A 20966-nucleotide genomic window follows, 5' to 3' on the forward strand; every position below is an offset into this window, starting at 1 on the left:
AAGTCGAAGTGTTGGTCGCTCAGTCATGTCTGACTCTTTGTGAGCCCACAGACTGTAGCCCGCCAGGATCCTCTGTCCATGGGATTCTCCCGGCGAGAATACTGGTGTGGGTTGCCATTTCCTCCTCCACGCATTCCAAAGATACAGATGTAATTGTCCTGGGGTGGGGGGTGGTCAAACTACTCCCCTCCCCCAAGGCAAAAAGAATGCTCAAACTACCACACAATTGCACTCATCTCACACGCTAGCAAAGTAATGCTCAAAGTTCTCCAAGCCAGGCTTCAACAATACGTGAACTGCGAACTTCCAGATGTTCAAGCTGGTTTTAGAAAAGGCAGCGGAAACAGATCAAATTGCCAACATCTGCTGGATCATCGAAAAAGCAAGAGAGTTCCAGGAAAACCTCTATTTCTGCTTTATTGACTATGCCAAAACCTTTGAGTGTGTAGATTACAATAAACTGTGGAAAATTCTGAAAGAGATGGGAATACAGACCACCTGACCTGCCTCTTGAGAAATCTATATGCAGATCAGGACGCAACAGTTAGAACTGGACATGGAACAACGGACGGGTTCCAAACAGGAAAAGGAGTACATCAAGGCTGTATATTGTCACCCTGCTTATTTAACTTCTATGCAGAGTACATCATGAGAAATGCTGGGCTAGATGAAGCACTAGCTGGAATCAAGATTGCCAGAAGAAATATCAATAACCTCAGATATGCAGATGACACCACCCTTATGGTAGAAAGCGAAGAAAAACTAAAGAGCCTCTTGATGAAAGTGAAAAAGGAGAGTGAAAAAAGTTGGCTTAAAACTCAACATCCAGAAAACTAAGATCATGGCATCTGGTCCCATCACTTCATGGCAAATAGATGGGGCAACAGTGGAAACAGTGGCAGATTTTATTTTGGCGAGTTCCAAAATCACTGCAGATGGTGACTGCAGCCATGAAATTAAAAGATGCATACTCCTTGGAATGAAGTTATGACCAACCTAGACAACATATTAAAAAGCAGAGATATTACTTTGCCAACAAAGGTGTGTCTAGTCAATGCTATGGTTTTTCCAGTTGTCATGTATGGATGTGAGAGTTGGACTATAAAGAAAGCTGAGTGCCGAAGAATTGATGCTTTTGAACTGTGCTGTTGGAGAAGACTCTTGAGAGTCCCTTGGACTGCAAGGAGATCCAACCAGTCCATCATAAAGGAGATCAGTATTGAGTGTTCATGGGAAGGACTGATGTTGAAGGTGAAACTCCAATACTTTGGCCACCTGATGGGAAGAGCTGACTCATTTGAAAAGACCCCAATGCTGGGAAAGATTGAAGGCGGGAGGAGAAGGGACAACAGAGCATGAGATGGTTGGATGGCATCACCGACTCAATGGACATGAGTTTGAGTAAACTCTGGGAGTTGGTGATGGACAGGGAAGCCTGGCATGGTGCAGTTCATGGGGTCACAAAGAGTCAGACACGACTGAGCGACTGAACTGAACTGAATCACTTTGCCATACACTTCAGACTAGTAAAACATTATAAATTAAATATACCTCAATTAAGAAAAAGAATAGTATGTATAAGATTTAAAAGGCAAGCATAAAAAGGTGGTACAAATAAAGGATATCACTTCAGTTATCTGCTGTTAAAAGAACATTTATTTATAATCATAAGCACACCCACTTGCTATGATACCACTGCTCCCCACATTCATTGCAGATGACATAGGTCATCATTTCTTCATCTGGGCCTGGATTCCGCACCCAACTTGGAAGGAAGAGTGTCCCTCTGGGGATCACAGTGACCTGGCAGTTGAATTTCTCACAGCGCTCACATTTTATTTTCCTCGTCGGCGTGCCCTCCACCACTTGGGGCAGGTAATGTTCCCGTAAGGCAGATTTCGTGTAGGAGGCCCTCAACTGCTTCAGTTCCTGGCTGGCCATCTCCATGGCGGTCATTTCAGCAAATTCCCTTGGAGACATGGTCCCAGAGAGCAAGTTCTGCTGTAAGTGAGAATTGCGGGGGTTCCTTAGATTGGCCACTTTGCTGCGGATGCATGTTTTGTATTTTTGGAGGTTCTTGGGGTGAAGGGCAAAAACGTTTGCTTCGATTTCTTGTGCCAAGTTGGGCCACAGGTGGGCTCTGGGCTGGCCTGGGGAGGAGGCAGTTAGAGCTTCGTACAGCAGCTCTGCGCATCTGGCTCTCAGGGGCACTATGGGGTCCGGCTGCCCACTCGCTGCCAGGTTGGTGGATTGAGGGTCCCGGGCGCTCAGAGGCACTGCCTTAGGCTCCGCTCCGCCGCAGCTATCCTCCGGCACAATCGTTTCAACAGCTCCCACCACATCTTGGGATGTGAACAGAGAATTATACCTGGAGCCACCCCGTACCTCCTCCTCCTGATTTGGGTCAGGAGGAAGTCCTCGATTTTCTTCTTGACTTCCACCCAGAGGAAATCGTTTAGGGCTGCCCTCTGGCTTGCAGAGATTATCCTCATACAATGCTTTCCATTCTGACAGCAGACGCTTGGCTTTCTGCTTCAGAGCCGCCGTGGGGCAGTTTTTGAGGACTCTGTACACCGCCCTGACCACCCCCGTCTCCTGAAGGTGCTCTGGAGTCACATGCAGAGTTTCCAGCACAGTGAGGTGATGGCCGAGATCCTCAAAATTCCTTTGAGACATCAGCTGCTCAATAAGGGAAACTCTGGCCGCTATCTGGTTCTTGTCAGACATCGTTAGAGCTGCCAAGAAAAAAGGGCTTTCCATGTTCTCAAGCTTGTGTTTGCCAGGCGTAGCTCCATCATACATGCACCGTGCTCTCTGCCAGTTACCTAGGCAAAGAAAAAGAAGAAGAAAGTTGCTCAGTCTTGTCTGACTCTTTGTGACCCCAGAGACTATACAGTTCATGGAATTCTCCAGGCCAGAATACTGGAGTGGGTAGCCTTTCCCTTTTCCAGGGGATCTTCCCAAGCCAGGGATAGAACACTTCCATGTTGCAGGCAGTTTCTTTACCATCTGAGCCAGGCAGAGAAAGAGTTAGGTAATAAAAGTGGGTGTGACATGTTAGAAAATGCAATCTGCAATGCAGTATGGATCAGTCTCAAAAGTCTGAGTCTCAGTAGTTAAAACAACCACAACAACAACAAAAAAACAGTGGCCCTGTAAACAGCCTCTGCATTAACAATTGCTTAAACGAGGCTTGCTGAAAGAGCTGCTATAACTTTCCCATCTCTACTTTTACAAATGAATGCCCTTTCCAGATCAGGATTAGTCAGTTCTTTCGTGTGGAATTTGGTGGTTATGTTGGGAATGAAAACATGCCAATGTCACCGTCCATGGGGAAAGGCTGAGGAGGCCAGACTACTTTCCCCTGTGTTCAGCTATTTAAACTGAAGTCCTTGCTGATTTTATAGTTTAACTTTTTTAAATATGTAGCTTTTATTGGCTGTACTGTGGCTTGTGGGATCTTAGTTCTCCAATCAGGGGCTGAACCTAAATTCTTAAAAAGACGGGAATACCAGACCACCAGTCCTGCCTCCTGAGAAATCTGTATGCAGGTCAAGAAGCAACATATAGAACTGGACATGGAACAACAGACTGGTTCCAAATCAGGAAAGGAGTATGTCAAGGCTATATATTGTCACCCTGCTTATTTACCTTATATGCAGAGTACATCATGAGAAACACTGGGTTGGAGGAAGCACAAACTGGAATCAAGATTGCTGGCAGAAATATCAATAACTTCAAATAAGCAGATGACACCACCCTTATGGCAGAAAGTGAAGAAGAACTCAAGAGCCTCTTGATGGAAGTGAAAGAGGAGAGTGAAAAAGTTGGCTTAAAACACAACATTCAGAAAACGAAGATCATGGCATCCAGTACCATCACTTCATGGCAAATAGATGGCAAACAGTGGAAACAGTGGCAGACTTTTATTTTTGGGGGGTTCCAAAATCACTGCAGATGGTGACTGCAGCCATGAAATTAAAAGACTCTTGTTCTTTGAAAGAAAAGTTATGACCAACCTAGACAGCATATTAAAAAGCAAAGACATTACTTTGCCAACAAATATCCGTCTAGTCAAGGCTATGGTTTTTCCAGTAGTCATGTATGGATGTGAGAACTGGACTACAAAGAAAGCTGAGCACAGAAGAATGGATGCTTTTGAACTGTGGTGTTGGAGAAGACTCTTGGGAGTCCCTTAGACTGCAAGGAGATCCAACCAGTCCATCCTAAAGGTAATCAGTCCTGAATATTCACTGGAAGGACTGATGCTAAAGCTGAAACTCCAATATTCTGGCCACCTGATGTGAAGAATTGACGCACTGGAAAAGACCCTGATGCTGGGAAAGATGAAGGCGGGAGGAGAAGGAGCCAACAGAGGATGAGATGGTTGGATGGCATCACTGACTCAATGGACATGAGTCTGAGTAAATTCCAGGAGGTGGTCATGGACAGGGAGGACTGGCATGCTGCAGTCCATGGGGTTCAGACACGACTGAGCGACTGAACTAACTGACTGTGGCTTCTGAGATCTTAGTTCTCCGATCAGGGGCTGAACCTGGGTTACCTGGAGTGGAAGCATGGAGTTTTAACTGCTGGACTGCCAGGGAATTCCCTGATTTTATAGCCTTGAAGTAGGACTTTTCTGAATATAAAAGCATGAAAAGCAGAGCCAAAACCAGCTGCTGTTCAGAAGTCCCAAGGAATCTACAGAAATGATGAAACACCACAGGTTTGGAGGCAGCTGGATGCAGGTCAGATGGGCCCCAAGAGTCACCAGGTCACAGGGTGCTGACGTCCAAGTCTTCTGAACATCGGGGTCAAGGGTCTGACTCTGCAATCCAGAGGATTTAGGACTTTGGACTAATGGGTCTCTAGGCCAGAGCTTAGTTCCATTACCTACCCCCCCCCCACCTCACTTTTAGGTGTAAAAAGCTGGTTATGTCTGTGTGAACCTCACCCTGGGGAGGCAAAAGTTCACTTCATCTAACCCGTCTCTTTTTCTCTCCACCTAATGCACACAACCTTGCCTACAAATACCCTTGGATCTGTATCTGCCTGTTCGGTCTAAATGTGAACATAAGCATTTTGATGGCAGGGATATCATCTTTTCCAGACTCCATGGACTCTTGTTTTATAGCACATGATATTAAATAACAATCACCAAAGACACAGGTTCACAACACTGAAGTGATTATAGAGATATAAATGCAGTCTTCCTAGACACCATCTGACAAGTGCTGTAAAGTTTAAGGTCCTTTTAGTCAGCAATTCTATTTCTAAAAATTTACTTTAAGGAAATGAGAGATGTGGAGGCTGTTATTGTAAGAATTTTCTGCAAACTTAGAAGAAACGATGAGGTTCCAAATGGTTAGCCTTGCACACAAACATTCATAGCAGCATGGCTCATAACAGACAAAAAGTGGAAACAATCCAAATGTCTATCAACTGAGGAAACGAGAAACAAACCCTAATATATCCATGCAATGGGATGTTGTCAATAAAATGAAATTCTGAGACAGACAACATGGATGAGCCTTCAAAGCTTTATGCTAAATTGAAGACACAGAAGACCACATATTGTATGATTTCTTTTACATGAGATGTCCAGAATACACAAATCTAGAGACAGAATGTAAAGTCTTGGTGGACGAGGGCTGGGATGGAGGGAATCGGGGAACCAGTGGGGTGGAATGAAGAGGTGGTGGCTATTAATGGGTACACAGCTTTTCTTGGGGGAGGTACAAATTCTTCTCTCAAATTGACTGTGGTAAACACTGCACAGCTGTGAATATGATTTTAAAAACCCCAGGAAACTGTACACTTAAACTAGGTGAACTTATGGTATAAAAAGTGTATCTGAACAAAGCTGTTATTTAAAAACAACATCGAGGGAATGCCTTGGCAGTCCAGTGGTTCGGACTTAGTAGTCTCAGTGTTGAGGGCCTGGGTTCAATCCCTGTTCAGGGGACCAAGATCCTATAAGCTGCGCAGTGTGACCAAAAAAAACAAAACAAAACAAAACAAAACAAAAACAAGCTAAAAATTAATAAAAATAAAAACAACATCCAAAGTCTGTTTATTTTTATCTTTACAATTTTTTTCTGGTCACGCTGCACAGCTTGTGGGATCTAAAGCCTGATCTAAATTTTATTTAAAAATCACATGTGAAGAGAAAAGACTGAAAATAGATTCAAAAAATTCCTGACAGTGTTACTTTCTGAATGGCAAGATCTTAAGTGATTCTTGTTTGCTGTTTTACACTTTTTTAATATTTTCTATTGATGTATACATATGCACTGTTTTCCTAACCAGGAAAGTTATCGGTCTATTACAATTTCATGATAAACCCTATATGTTCCAGAGATTTGCTTACTGAAAATGCCATGGTACATGGATCATCCTAGTCCTACTGCCCCTTGGAATCAGGACACCAGAAGGCAAGCGCCTCACCTCACCTGTGACTGCATTCATATCAGCTCTCAGCTTCCACAGAAGCCCACTGCTGCACTGCAAACAGCCCCATCTCCCCTCAAACCTGATCCCCAAATATGAACAGGTGATCACCCACAGCTACAACTCTGAGGTTCCTACTGGTTTTCCCCCATTGCATAGTGCACATGATCAAGGTTCTGGGTCTTGTATTTTTTACCACCTGGTGGTATTTTTTATTTATCATTCTTTTTTAAAGCCAGTTAACAAGAACTCAATGGGCCACTGATTCTGGATTGTAAGTGGTATTCTCTAATTATCGGGAACTGGTACTTCAAGATCCTTGTTTTTCCTTTTGGAATTCCATTTCTTTTTTTGAATGATCAGAATGAAGATTTATGTGTTAACTAATTTTTTTGTACATAAAGTTTTATTGGAACACAATCCTACCCATTTACTTATATATTGTTCCTTTTAAAATTTTATTGTAGTTGATTTACAATGTTGTGTTAATTTCTGCTGTATAACCAAGTGATTCAGTTATACATGAATATTCTTTTTCATATTCTTTCCCATGATGGCTTATCACAGGATGCTGAATATAGTTCCCTGCGCTCTATGGTAAGACCTTGTTGTTTATCCATTTGTATACAGCAGTTTGCATCTGCTAATCCCAAACTCCCAATCCTTCCCTCTCACCCTGTCCTCCTGGCAACCCCCGTCTGTTCTCTTTGTCTGCGAGTCTGCTTCTGTTTCAGAGATAGGTTCATTTGCATCACATTTTAGATTCCATAGCTAAGTGATATCATATAGCATTTGTTTTTCTCTTTCTGACTTACTCACTTAGTATGATAATCTCTAGGTCCATCCATGTTGCTGTAAATGTCAGTATTTCATTGGAATCCACTGCAACAGTAAAAGGGTCTTCCTAAAGAATCAAAGGCTCAGTCAACAAAGAACAGGCAAGACAGCACAGAAAAATTAAAAATACACATCCTCACTTGCTGACTACTGCTCTCAGCATGTCTGCTTGAGATCTCGGGACCTGGAGGAAGTCAAGCAAGGGAGTCACGACGGTCCGGTCACAAGGAGCTCAGGGCACTTGAACCCTCCCCCGTGTGTGGGAACGTTTCCTAGCAAGGACTCAGTCTCCTCACGTTCTACACTCATTCTCTACGCTTCGTTACCTGAGAAAGCAGGATTCAACTGGGCTGGATGTCAGCAAGGGGGTTAATAAGACACTGGTCTAGAGTTCCCCCAAGGAGGTTAGGCAATCTTTAACTCAGGTCAAATTTCTCAATGAAAGGTCAGAGCTTTAAGGGGATTCTGAAGGCGAAGTTAATTGTAGCTTCAGGGTTTCAGGGAGATGGAAGCATTGTTTCTTGAAACTTTCTTTACTCAAGGAAATCTACTGAAGTTAAAGGTTTCATATATATGCGCACTCTGCTCTTCACTTCATAACCCTTTTATTTACTGTTCCTCTACATTTTAAAATTTTTAATTGTGGTAAAAATGCACATGTAATTTATCATCTTAACCATTTTGACATGGATGGTTCACTAAGGACATTGACACTGTTGTGCAACCAGCTTTTGGAATGCTAGTTGTCTTGCAAAACAAACTTTGCACCTATTCAACAGCTCTCCACGTCTTTCTACCCTGCATTCCCTAGTAACCATCATTCTACTGTCTGAGTTTGACTACTTTAGATACTTCATATAAGTGGAATCATACAGTATATGCTTTTTTGTGTCGGGCTTATTTCACACAGCATAATGTTCTCAAGGTTCATCCACATTGGAGTGTCTGTCAGAATTCCCCTCCTTTCAAGGCTAGATACTATTCCACTGGATGGGTAGACCACGTTGTATTTATCCATCCATCTGCTGATGGACACTTGAATTGCTTCCACCTTTGGGCTCTTGTCAAGAATGCTGCCATGAACATGAATGCATAGATATCTTTCTGCTTTCAGTTCTGTCAGGTATTTACCCAAAGTGGGGTTGCAGGATCATATAGTCATTCTATTTTTAATTTTTTGAGAGACTGCCATATATATATTTGTTGGAGGATGAAGTGGCCTTATTACTTTGCCAGACAAACAGGGAACACAGTAGGCTGATCCCTCAAGAACTGTGCCTCTCTTCCATATTTTCTGCAGCATTTCAATGATGTCAAACTTTCTATTCTCCCTGTGGGACAGTCATGTTGATAGAAAGAAATTTATTGCCTTAGGAGCAACTGGGATATAACATTTTGAGAACTGCCATAAAAAGATGAAGTAGGCTGTGTGTCCAGTTTAGAGTTCTACACAGTTCACTGAATAAATATCTGTTATGTATCTCATACACGATAGATGCTGAACCTAACAAGATACTCTCTGCCATAATGGAGCTGACAGCCCGGCAGAACACAGACAAGAAACTGGCAAATACAAGGACAGGCACCACTGCTAAGGGGCATGCGTAGGAGGGATACACAAACCAAACCTCTACTTCCAGCTGTCTGGCCGGCTCCAGTTCTTCACTGCTTTCACTCTACGCATGACATTTTGTTAGAGGGATCATCTTCTAGTAGAGATTTCAGCAAAAGGACCCCTCCTTTTCTTGCTTAAGGCCCTTCAGAAGTTCCCCACTGCTCCCAGGATGGAGCCCAAGGTCCCTGGCCAGTAGTCAAAAGCCCCTTTCCAGCCTCCTTTGTGATCTGACTGAATCACTGGCAGGCACTTGCATCTCCCAGCTCAGTGCCTTTGCTCCACTAGCTCTCTGAGCCTGTGTGTGGTTCTCACTCCTGCCTGCAAATCTATGTCATCTGGAGAACTTACACAGCCAAAACAAAAACAATGCCAGGGCCTCACCCCAGACAGAATGAATTTGAATCTCTGCGGGCAGGCCTGGGCACGTTGCAGCTCTCCAGGTGACTGTGATCTAAACCAGAGCCATCACCACGGCCCTGAACACACAGGCACAACTCCTCTCCCGCAGCAGGACTGACCCAGCTCGTGGGCCTCCACCCAAAGGCAGTTCCTGAACTGCTCCTGGGCTGAATGCACACCACCTCTCCGACTTCACATTCTGCTGGAGAGAGCCTCATTAAATTGTGAAATGTTTAAAACAAAAACCAAAATCCTGCTGTGCGCAATTCGCCTGAAAACCTTCTCTACAAATTCCAACCAGCGACTGCAATGTTTTCAGTGTCACTGTGTGCCCAGTCCCCTGCATTCACTCCTGCACTTACCTCTTAACAGCGGAAAGCACTGCACGTGGAGTAAGTCTGTGTGCTATAGACGCTCATCTCCATCTTCACAGGTACAGGGCTACCGCCATCTTACAGAGGAGGAAACCTGTTAAGAACATCAAAGATGTGTACATTTTCTCCCCTCATGGTGCATATCACACTGAAGAGGAGAGTGAAAAAGCTGGCTTAAAACTCAACATTCAAAAAATGAAGATCATGGCATCCGGTCCCATCACTTCATGGCAAATAGATGGGGAAACAATGGAAACAGTAAAAGATTTTATTTTCTTGGGCTCCAAAATCACTGCAGATGGTGACTGGAGTCATGAAATTAAAAGACGCTTGGGAACTGTAAAGATGGCGGAGGAATAGGACGGGTAGACCACTTTCTCCCTCACAAATTCCTCAAAAGAACATTTCAATGCCGAGCAAACTCCACAAAACAACTTCTGTAGGCTGGCAGAGGACATCAGGCAACCAGAAAAGCAGACCATTGTCTTCAAAAACAGGTAGGAAAAAATATAAAAGACGAAAAAGGAGACAAAGGAGGTGGGGAGGGAGCTCTGTCCCGGGAAGGGAAGCCTGTCCCGGGAAGGGAATTTTAAGAAGAGAGGTTTCCAAACACCAGGAAACACTCTCCCTGCCGAGTCTGTGGCGAGCCTTGGAAACACAGAGGCAACATAACAGGAAGGAAAAATAAAGAAATAATTAAAACCAACAGATTACAAGCCCAACAGTAACTCCCCCAGCGGAAAAGCAGCACAGACGCCTGCATCCGCCATTGGGAAGTGGTGGCAGGGCAGGGACGCACGGGAGGCGTGGGCTGCAGCGCTTTGTAAGAATTGGGCAGGAACGCCCCACGCGCAACCAGAACGATCTAACTTGGGCTAGCAAACCAGACTGTGGGATAGCTACCACGCGAAAAGCTCGAACGTAAGACACCGCCAGGACCATGCACAGAACAAAGGACGGAGCGGAAAAAGCCGGCTGCAGACCATCCCCCGCCGGGGACAGGCAGCCAGAGCCATAAGGGCTGGAAAGGGGCAATTGCAGACCCAGAGAGACTTTACTTACCTAACTGCAAGCAGGCTCCTTTGCTAAGACTTCTGGGGGTGCTGGACAGTCACAATCTGCCTCACAGGGGGCGCCAGTGGTCCACCCAGAAAGCTGAGCAGCAGCGGCAGAAAAGGTGACAAGCCGCGGCGATCGCGCTCGCCAAACTCCTGAGCTACTCAAACCTGGGAAGGGCACAAAGCGCAGTCCCAGCCAAATCTGTGCCTCTGAGGGCTGCCTGAGCACCGAACCTGAGCGGCTTGGACCGGGGAAGTGCACACAGCCTAGGGCCGGCCCCAGATGGTTCCCGGCTGAGCATCGTAGAGCCGGAGCGGTTTGTGTGCCGCGAGAAGGGACAGGTCAAGCGGGCCTGAGACACTGTGTGCACATGACAGTGCTATTTGTTTGCAGCATCCCTTCTCCCCACAGCGCGACTGAACTACTGAGCCTAAAAACCAGCAAACAGAAGAAGTGAAACAGAGGGAACCACCTTGGAAGTGATCCCACACGGCCCACATCAGAGAAGGGCTAGATATATTTTTAAAAGCATTCCTTTTTTTTTGTTTTTGTTTGTTTGTTTGTTTTTTGTTTTTTTTCTTTTTTCTTTTTTTTCTAACTTTTTAAAAATTGTTAAGTCTTCTATTTCTCCTCGAATTTTTATTTCTATAACCTACTATTACTATTAAAAAAAAAAGACTTTTTTTTTTAAGGCAAACACTATATATAGTCTTTGGATGGTTGGTGGTGGTTTTTTGTTTGTTTTTTGTTGTTGTAGTTTTTTTGTTTGTTTTTTTTTAAATAATTCTTGTTTTTTTTTTTCTTTCTTCCTTTTTGCTTCTGCTTCTTTTCCTTAATATTGTATTTTTGAAAATCCAACCTCTACTCTAGATTTTTAATCTTTGCTCTTAGGTTTTTCTTGTCAATTTTGTACATTTAAAAACCCAAACTTCACTACCCAAGTTTACCTGAGAGCGAGATTACTGACTTGACCACTCTCTCCTCCTTTGGACTCTCCTTTTTCTCCACCAGATGGCCTCTGTCTCTTTTCTCCCCCATCTCTTCTCTATCCAACTCTGTGAATCTCTGTGTGTTCCAGACAGTGGAGAACACCTAAGGAACTGGTTACTGGCAGGATTTGTCTCTCTCCTTCTCATTCCTCTCTCTTATCCTCCTGGTCACCTCTGTCTACTTCCTCCCTCTCCTCTTCCCCGTATAATTCCGTAAATACCTCTGAGCGGTCCAGACTATAGAGCGCACATAAGGAAGTGACTACTGGCTAGCTTGCTCTCTCCTCTTTTGATCTCACCGCATCTCATTCCAGTTACCTCTAACTACCCCCTCCATCTTCTCTTCTTCTTGTAACTCAGTGAACTTCTCTGAGTGTCCCTCAATGTGGAGAAACTTTTCATCTTTAACCTAGATGTTTGATCATCGGTGCTGTATAGATGGAGAAGTCTAGAGGCTATTGTAAAAATAAAACTGAAAACCAGAAGCAGGAGGCTTAAATCCAAAGCCTGAAAACATTAGAGAACTCTTAAATTCAGGGAACACTAAGCAATAGGAGCTCATCAAATGCCTTCATACCTACACCGAAACCAAGCTCCACCCAAGGGCCAACAAGTTCCAAAACAAGACATACCACTCAAATTCTCCAGCAACACAGGAATACTCCCCTGAGCTTCAATATACAGGCAGCTCAAAATTATCCCAAAACCTTTGATGTCTCATAACCCATTACTGGTCACTCCACTGCACTCCAGAGAGAAGAAACCCAGCTCCACCCACCAGAACTCCAACACAAGCCTCCCTAACCAGGAAACCTTACAAGCCACTGATAGAACCCCACCCACAGTGAGGAAGCTCCATAATAAAGAGAACTCCGCAAATTACCAGAATATAAAAAGGCCACCCCAAACACAGCAATATAACCAAGATGAAGAGACAGAGGAATACTCAGCAGGTAAAGGAACAGGAGAGTTGCCCACCAAACCAAACAAAAGAGGAAGAAGTAGGGAATCTACCTGAGAAGGAATTCTGAATATTGATAGTGAAAATGATCCAAAATCTTGAAATCAAAATGGAATCACAGATAAATAGCCTAGAGACAAGGATTGAAAAGATGCAAGAAAGGTTTAACAAGGACCTAGAAGAAATAAAAAAGAGTCAAAATATAATGAATAACGCAATAAATGAGATCAGAAACACTCTGGAGGCAACAAAATAGTAGAATAACGGAGGCAGAAGATAGGATTAGTGAAATAGAAGATAGAATGGTAGAAATAAATGAATCAGAGAGGAAACAAGAAAAACGAATTAAAAGAAACGAGGACAATCTCAGAGACCTCCAGGACAATATGAAACGCTCCAACATTCGAATTATAGGAGTCCCAGAAGAAGAAGACAGAAAGAAAGATCATGAGAAAATCCTTGAGGAGATAATAGTTGAAAACTTCCCTAAAATGGGGAAGGAAATAATCACCCAAGTCCAAGACACACAGAGAGTCCCAAATAGGATAAACCCAAGGCGAAACACCCCAAGACACATATTAATCAAATTAACAAAGATCAAACACAAAGAACAAATATTAAAAGCAGCAAGGGAAAAACAACAAATAACACACAAGGGGATTCCCATAAGGATAACAGCTGATCTTTCAATAGAAACTCTTCAGGCCAGGAGGGAATGGCAAGACATACTTAAAGTGATGAAAGACAATAACCTACAGCCCAGATTACTGTACCCAGCAAGGATCTCATTCAAATACGAAGGAGAAATCAAAAGCTTTACAGACAAGCAAAAGCTGAGAGAATTCAGCACCACCAAACCAGCTCTCCAACAAATTCTAAAGGATATTCTCTAGACAGGAAACACGAAAAGGGTGTATAAACCCGAACCCAAAACAATAAAGTAAATGGTAACGGGATCATACTTATCAATAATTACCTTAAACGTAAATGGGTTGAATGCCCCAACCAAAAGGCAAAGACTGGCCGAATGGATACAAAAACAAGACCCCTCTATATGCTGCTTGCAAGAGACCCACCTCAAAACAAGGGACACATACAGACTGAAAGTGAAGGGCTGGAAAAAGATATACCACGCAAATAGAGACCAAAAGAAAGCAGGAGTGGCAATACTCATATCCGATAAAATAGACTTTAAAACAAAGGCTGTGAAAAGAGACAAAGAAAGCCACTACATAATGATCAAAGGGTCAATCCAAGAAGAAGATATAACAATTATAAATATATATGCACCCAATATAGGAGCACTGCAATATGTAAGACAAATGCTAACAAGTATGAAAGGGGAAATCAACAATAACTCAATAATAGTGGGAGACTTTAATTCCCCACTCATACCTATGGACAGATCAACTAAACAGAAAATTAACAAAGAAATGCAAACTTTAAATGATACATTAGATCAGTTAGACCTAATTGATATCTATAGGACATTTCACCCCAAAACAATAAATTTCACCTTTTTTTCAAGTGCTCATGGAACCTTCTCCAGGATAGATCACATCAGGATGTGATGGGCCATAAATCTAAACGTGATAAATTTAAAAAAATCGAACTCATTCCAAGCATCTTTTCTGACCATAATGCATTAAGATTAGATCTCAATTACAGGAGAAAAACTATTAAAAATTCCAACATATGGAGGTTGAACAACACACTTCTGAATAACCAACAAATCACAGAAGAAATCAAAAAAGAAGTCAAAATATGCATAGAAACTAGTGAAAATGAAAACACAACAACCCAAAACCTGTGGGACACTACAAAAGCAGTGCTAAGAGGAAAGTTCATAGCAATACAGGCATACCTCAAGAAACAAGAAAAAAGTCAAATAAATAACCTAACTCTACAACTAAAGCAACTAGAAAAGGAAGAATTGGAGAACCCCAGAGTTAGTAGAAGGAAAGAAATCTTAAAAATTAGGGCAGAAATAAATGCAAAAGAAACAAAAGAGACCATAGCAAAAATCAACAAAGCCAAAAGCTGGTTCTTTGAAAGGATAAATAAAATTGACAAATCATTAGCCAGACTCATCAAGAAGCAAAGAGAGAAAAATCAAATCAATAAAATTAGAAATGAAAATGGAGAGATCACAACAGACAACACAGAAATACAAAGGATCATAAGAGACTACTATTAGCAGTTGTATGCCAATAAAATGGACAACGTGGAAGAAATGGACAAATTCTTAGAAAAGTACAATTTTCCAAAAATGAACCAGGAAGAAATAGAAAATCTTAACAGACCCATCACAAGCACAGAAATTGAAACTGTAATCAGAAATCTTCCAGCAAACAAAAGCCCAGGTCCAGACGGCTTCACAGCTGAATTCTACCAAAAATTTCGAGAAGAGCTAACACCTATCCTACTCAAACTCTTCCAGAAAATTGCAGAGGAAGGTAAACTTCCAAACTCATTCTATGAGGCCACCATCACCCTAATACCAAAACCGGACAAAGATGTCACAAAAAAAGAAAACTACAGGCCAATATCACTGATGAACATAGATGCAAAAATCCTCAACAAAATTCTAGCAATCAGAATCCAACAACACATTAAAAAGATCATACACCATGACCAAGTGGGCTTTATCCCAGGGATGCAAGGATTCTTCAATATCCGCAAATCAATCAATGTAATTCACCACATTAACAAATTGAAAAATAAAAACCATATGATTATCTCAATAGATGCAGAGAAGGCCTTTGACAAAATTCAACATCCGTTTATGATAAAAACTCTCCAGAAAGCAGGAATAGAAGGAACATACCTCAACATAATAAAAGCTATATATGACAAACCCACAGCAAACATTATCCTCAATGGTGAAAAATTGAAAGCATTTCCCCTAAAGTCAGGAACAAGACAAGGGTGTCCACTTTCACCGCTACTATTCAACATAGTTCTGGAAGTTTTGGCCACAGCAATCAGAGCAGAAAAAGAAATAAAAGGAATCCACGTTGGAAAAGAAGAAGTAAAACTCTCACTGTTTGCAGATGACATGATCCTCTACATGGAAAACCCTAAAGACTCCACCAGAAAATTACTAGAGCTCATCAATGAATATAGTAAAGTTGCAGGATATAAAATCAACACACAGAAATCCCTTGCATTCCTATACACTAATAATGAGAAAGTAGAAAAGAAATTAAGGAAACAATTCCATTCACCATTGCAACAAAAAGAATAAAATACTTAGGAATATATCTACCTAAAGAAACTAAAGACCTATATATAGAAAACTATAAAACACTGATGAAAGAAATCAAAGAGGACACTAATAGATGGAGAAATATACCATGTTCATGGATTGGAAGAAGCAATATAGTGAAGATGAGTGTACTACCCAAAGCAATTTACAAATTCAATGCAATCCCTATCAAGCTACCAGCCATATTTTTCACAGAACTAGAACAAATAATTTCAAGATTTGTATGGAAATACAAAAAACCTCGAATTGCCAAAGCAATCTTGAGAAAGAAGAATGGAACTGGAGGAATCAACTTGCCTGACTTCAGGCTCTACTACAAAGCCACAGTCATCAAAACAGTATGGTACTGGCACAAAGACAGACATATAGATCAATGGAACAAAATAGAAAGCCCAGAGATAAATCCACACACATATGGACACCTTATCTTTGACAAAGGAGGCAAGAATATACAAGGGAGTAAAGACAATCTCTTTAACAAGTGGTGCTGGGAAAACTGGTCAACCACTTGTAAAAGAATGAAACTAGATCACTTTCTAACACCCCACACAAAAATAAACTCAAAATGGATTAAAGATCTAAATGTAAGACCAGAAACTATAAAACTCCTAGAGGAGAACATAGGCAAAACACTCTCAGACATAAATCACAGCAGGATCCTCTATGATCCACCTCCCAGAATTCTGGAAATAAAAGCAAAAATAAACAAATGGGATCTAATTAAAATTAAAAGCTTCTGCACAACAAAGGAAAATATAAGCAAGGTGAAAAGACAGCCTCCTGAATGGGAGAAAATAATAGCAAATGAAGCAACTGACAAACAACTAATCTCAAAAATATACAAGCAACTTATGCAGCTCAATTCCAGAAAAATAAACGACCCAATCAAAAAATGGGCCAAAGAACTAAATAGACAATTCTCCAAAGAAGACATACGGATGCCTAACAAACACATGAAAAGATGCTCAACATCACTCATTATTAGAGAAATGCAAATCAAAACCACAATGAGGTACCACTTCACACCAGTCAGAATGGCTGCGATCCAAAAATCTGCAAGCAATAAATGCTGGAGAGGGTGTGGAGAAAAGGGAACCCTCCTACACTGTTGGTGGGAATGCAAACTAGTACAGCCACTATGGAGAACAGTGTGGAGATTCCTTAAAAAATTGCAAATAGAACTACCTTATGACCCAGCAATCCCGCTGCTGGGCATACACACCAAGGAAACCAGAATTGAAAGAGACACATGTACCCCAATGTTCATCGCAGCACTGTTTATAATAGCCAGGACATGGAAACAACCTAGATGTCCATCAGCAGATGAATGGATAAGAAAGCTGTGGTACATATACACAATGGAGTATTACTCAGCCGTGAAAAAGAATTCATTTGAATCAGTTCTGATGAGATGGATGAAACTGGAGCCGATTATACAGAGTGAAGTAAGCCAGAAAGAAAAACACCAATACAGTATACTAACGCATATATATGGAATTTAGAAAGATGGCAATGACGACCCTGTACGCAAGACAGCAAAAAGACACAGATGTGTATAACGGACTTTTGGACTCAGAGGGAGAGGGAGAGGGTGGGATGATTTGGGAGAATGGCATTCTAACATGTATACTATCATGTAAGAATTGAATTGCCAGTCTATGTCTGACGCAGGATACAGCAAGATTGGGGCTGGTGCATGGGGATGACCCAGAGAGATGTTATGGGGAGGGAGGTGGGAGGGGGGTGAGTGTTTGGGAACGCATGTAAGAATTAAAGATTTTAAAATTAAAAAAATAGAAAAAAATAAAAATAAAAAAAATAAAAAAATAAAAGACGCTTGCTCCTTGGAAGAAAAGCTATGACAAATCTAGATAGCTTATTAAAAAGCACAGACATTACTTTGCCAACAAGGTCCATCTTGTCAAAGCTATGGTTTTTCCAGCAGTCACACAGGGATGTGAGAGTTGGACCACAAAGAAAGCTGAGTGCCGAAGAACTGATGCTTTTGAACTGGGGCACTGGAGAAGAGTCTTGAGAGTCCTTTGGACTGCAAGGAGATAAAACCAGTCCATCCTAAAGGAAATCAATCCTGATTATTCATTGGAAGGACTGATGCTGAAGCTGAAGCTCCAATAAGTTGGGCACCTGATGCAAAGAATTGATTCATTGGAAAAGACCCTGATGCTGGGAAAGACTGAAGGCAGAAGGGGATGACAAAGGAGGAGATGGCTGAATGGCATCATTGATTCGATGGACATGAGTTTGATCAAGCTCTGGGAGTTAGTGATGGACAAGGAAACCCTGTGTGCTGCAGTCCATGGGGTTGCAAAGAGTCAGACACGACTGGGCCACTGAACTGAACTGAATCACACTACATCATTTTTTCTTGTCTGCTTTCCCTACAAGACCACAGAAGAATGATGTCTGTTTCATTCTCTGATACACATCTGGCAAACACCTGGCCAGGGTTCACTATTACTCAACAAATTCTCCCCTCTCTGTTTGTGAGCATCATCCTTTGCACCAGACGGGCTTGCCTGTACCCACTGCACCTAAGCCCCTCAGGTTCTTCCATGGGAAACATACCTTATCTCAATTTTAGTTTAGAAAATCATTTCAAAATATTCTAGTTAAAAAGAAAAAAAAGCAGCACAGTGCCTCCTGTGGGCTAATCAGGACGCGAGGAGTCAAGTCATTTGAGGATAATGAAAGACTAGAAGGTACAGTTCCCAGAAGTATAAGTATGTTGGGGGTGGAGGGAGAATGCAACATCATAGGATTAATATGAGAATTAAAAGGGACAGTCCTTACAAAGTCCTTGGAACTATGTCACACACTAAGCCCAACTGAGGATTATACAGCAATGAAGAGGAATAATACATATTCATTATATATACAAAGAAGAGGTTTACATGTATCTACCATACTTGACATTGTTCTAGAGCAGAGGTTCAGCAAACTTTTTCTATAAAAGGACAGATGGTAAATACTTTAGGCTTTGTAGTCCATCCAGCTTCTGTATGGACTACTCAGTTGCACTGTTCTTGTAGCAGGAACAGCAGCCACAGACAATAAACATCGTGTTGGTGGGTGGTTCAGACGGTAAAGAATCTGCCTGCAATGAGGGAGACCCGAGTTCCGTCCCTAGGTCGGGAAGATCCCCTGGAGAAGGAAACGGCAACCCACTCCAGTATTCTTGCCTAGAGAATTCCATGGACAGAAGAGCCTGGTGGGCTACAGTCCATGGGGTCCCAAAGAGTCAGACACACCAGCCACAAAAAATATATAAATGAACGGATATGGCTTTGCTACAATAAATCTCTTTTTCAAAGACAGAAAGGCTGGATTTGGTTGCAGGCAATGCTGTCCAACAGCAGTATAGCAGCAAGCCAGACAAAGAATTTAAAAATCTCTAGTGGCCACAGAAAAAAATATAAACAGGTGAAATTAGTAATAAAGTGAAGTCACTCAGTCCTGTCCGACTCTTTGTGATCCCATGGACTTAGCCTACCAGGCTCCTCCCTCCATGGGATTCTGGGATTCTCCAGGGAAGTGTACTGGACTGGGTTGCCATTTCCTTCTCCAGGGTATCTTCCCAACACAGGGATCAAACCCCGGTCTCCCGCATTCCAGGCAAACGCTTTAACCTCTGAGCCACCAGGGAAGCCCAAAACCTAAACATATCAGCAATAACCTAGACGAGTTTAGACCTAAGATCTAAAGAAAAAATTTAAAATTCTAGTAACTACCCAGGTACACCTCTCTGGCTATACAGGCAGCGTCTTACTCTATGGCGAGAAATTATGCTGCCAGGAGCGTCGCAGTTTCTGAAGCGGCACAATACTGCGCTAGCGCCCGTCTGCTTTATGACGACCAATAGCAAATGTGCAGCGAGGGGAAGGGACGGGCACAAGCGCCCACTCAGGCCTGGGTTCGGGTTCCAGTGGGTGGGGTGGGGCGACAAGCAAAGTCGGCTGCACGACTTCCAAGGGTGACAGCCTGGCACCCAGCACGCAGGGAGCGGCGGCCCCGAGGGATCTACCCACGCTCGGCTGGAGCAGAGGGGAAGGCGAAAGCACGTCCGGGTCTACCGGCCCCGGCAACACTGAGAGCCTCCCCGAGCGGGGTGGGCTTCCACTGGGAACAACTGGGTCGCCTGTCTGCAGCCAAAGACACACTGGCAAAACCTGCACACCGCTCACCAAGAAGCACGGGCGAAACCCGGAAGTCCTCGGTGTCCTCGGTGTCCTCGGTGCCCGGGAGGGCTTCTGGTCTCAGGGCGGGACCATGGAAGCTCAACCAATCATCCCTCAGACTAGAGAACAAGGCGCGGGACTCAACGCATGCGTGCTAGGGAAGTGGCGTCTGCGCAGAGCGATCGGCCGGCGAGAGGCCGGCTCCACCCCCACCTCCACTCCCCGCACCTCCCAAATTCTGGTCCTGGCCTCCAGCTGGCAATCTGCAGCCAGCCATGAACTGAAAAAAATAAAAAGAAATAAACAAACAGCCCCACTGTTGCTTTTGAGCATCGAAGTTTGTTGAACTACCCTTTCTGTTTCCCATCAAGACAGCGCTCGGCTAAATGTTGACGACACTTAGGGAGAAAATGAATTTACTTAACGCGGTAATTAATTCAACAAGCACTTATTGCACCCCTCGCATGCATCGGTTGACATGAAAGCAGAAGGCATGCATTAAGGAGCTTTGTGCATGCTGTATGTCCTACCTGGTCACATGCTTTCCCTGCCAGGATCCCATAAAGACACCCTGATGGTGGGACTAGAGAAAGTGGCAGCCTTCTTTGCTGATCCTTTACTCTATGGTAACTTGGGGGACGGTTCAAGGAAGCAGGGTGACTCTATGATTGAGCCACATGGTAAACGTTACCTAGAAGGAGGGAAGACAGGTCTCTCCAGGATAAGGACAGGAAGGAGGGGTAAAAAGTTTGATCTGATTAGTATTGTGGATTGAATGGTGCTCTGCCTCCCCCAGAAAGATATACTCACTTCCT

At 42.9% G+C, this 20966-nt stretch overlaps 1 protein-coding gene across 3 annotated transcripts; it reads right to left on the bottom strand.

Moving 5' to 3' along the window:
- Window positions 1-1633: 1633 nt before the first annotated feature.
- On the bottom strand, window positions 1634-20209 carry LOC114108699 (transcription elongation factor A N-terminal and central domain-containing protein-like). Of its 3 annotated transcripts, none has more exons than XM_027963162.3 (4): window positions 20158-20209; window positions 9667-9772; window positions 7273-7357; window positions 1634-2825 (listed from the first exon to the last, which is right to left on the bottom strand). In XM_027963162.3, exons 3-4 carry the CDS (start codon window positions 7295-7297, stop codon window positions 1666-1668), a joined length of 1185 nt encoding a protein of 394 aa, XP_027818963.2. In that variant the 5' UTR covers window positions 7298-7357; window positions 9667-9772; window positions 20158-20209; the 3' UTR covers window positions 1634-1665. The 3 variants fall into 3 exon arrangements, with proteins under 3 accessions (XP_027818963.2, XP_060264203.1, XP_027818965.2); XM_060408220.1 differs by having other exon boundaries at window positions 10741-20209; XM_027963164.3 differs by lacking the exon at window positions 7273-7357.
- Between the last annotated feature and the right edge of the window lie 757 nt (window positions 20210-20966).

Source organism: Ovis aries, chromosome X (assembly GCF_016772045.2).
Source record: "Ovis aries strain OAR_USU_Benz2616 breed Rambouillet chromosome X, ARS-UI_Ramb_v3.0, whole genome shotgun sequence".
In the NCBI taxonomy this organism is placed as follows: Eukaryota; Metazoa; Chordata; class Mammalia; order Artiodactyla; family Bovidae; genus Ovis; species Ovis aries.

Bases quoted from the DNA above. Each gene is read 5' to 3' on its own strand.
- LOC114108699 (XM_027963162.3), bottom strand. From the start codon at position 7,297: ATGGACCTAGAGATTATCATACTAA. The intron at 2,826-7,272 runs GTGAGTAAGTCA...TTCTTTGCCTAG, and splicing joins CCTAGAGATTATCATACTAA to GTAACTGGCAGAGAGCACGG.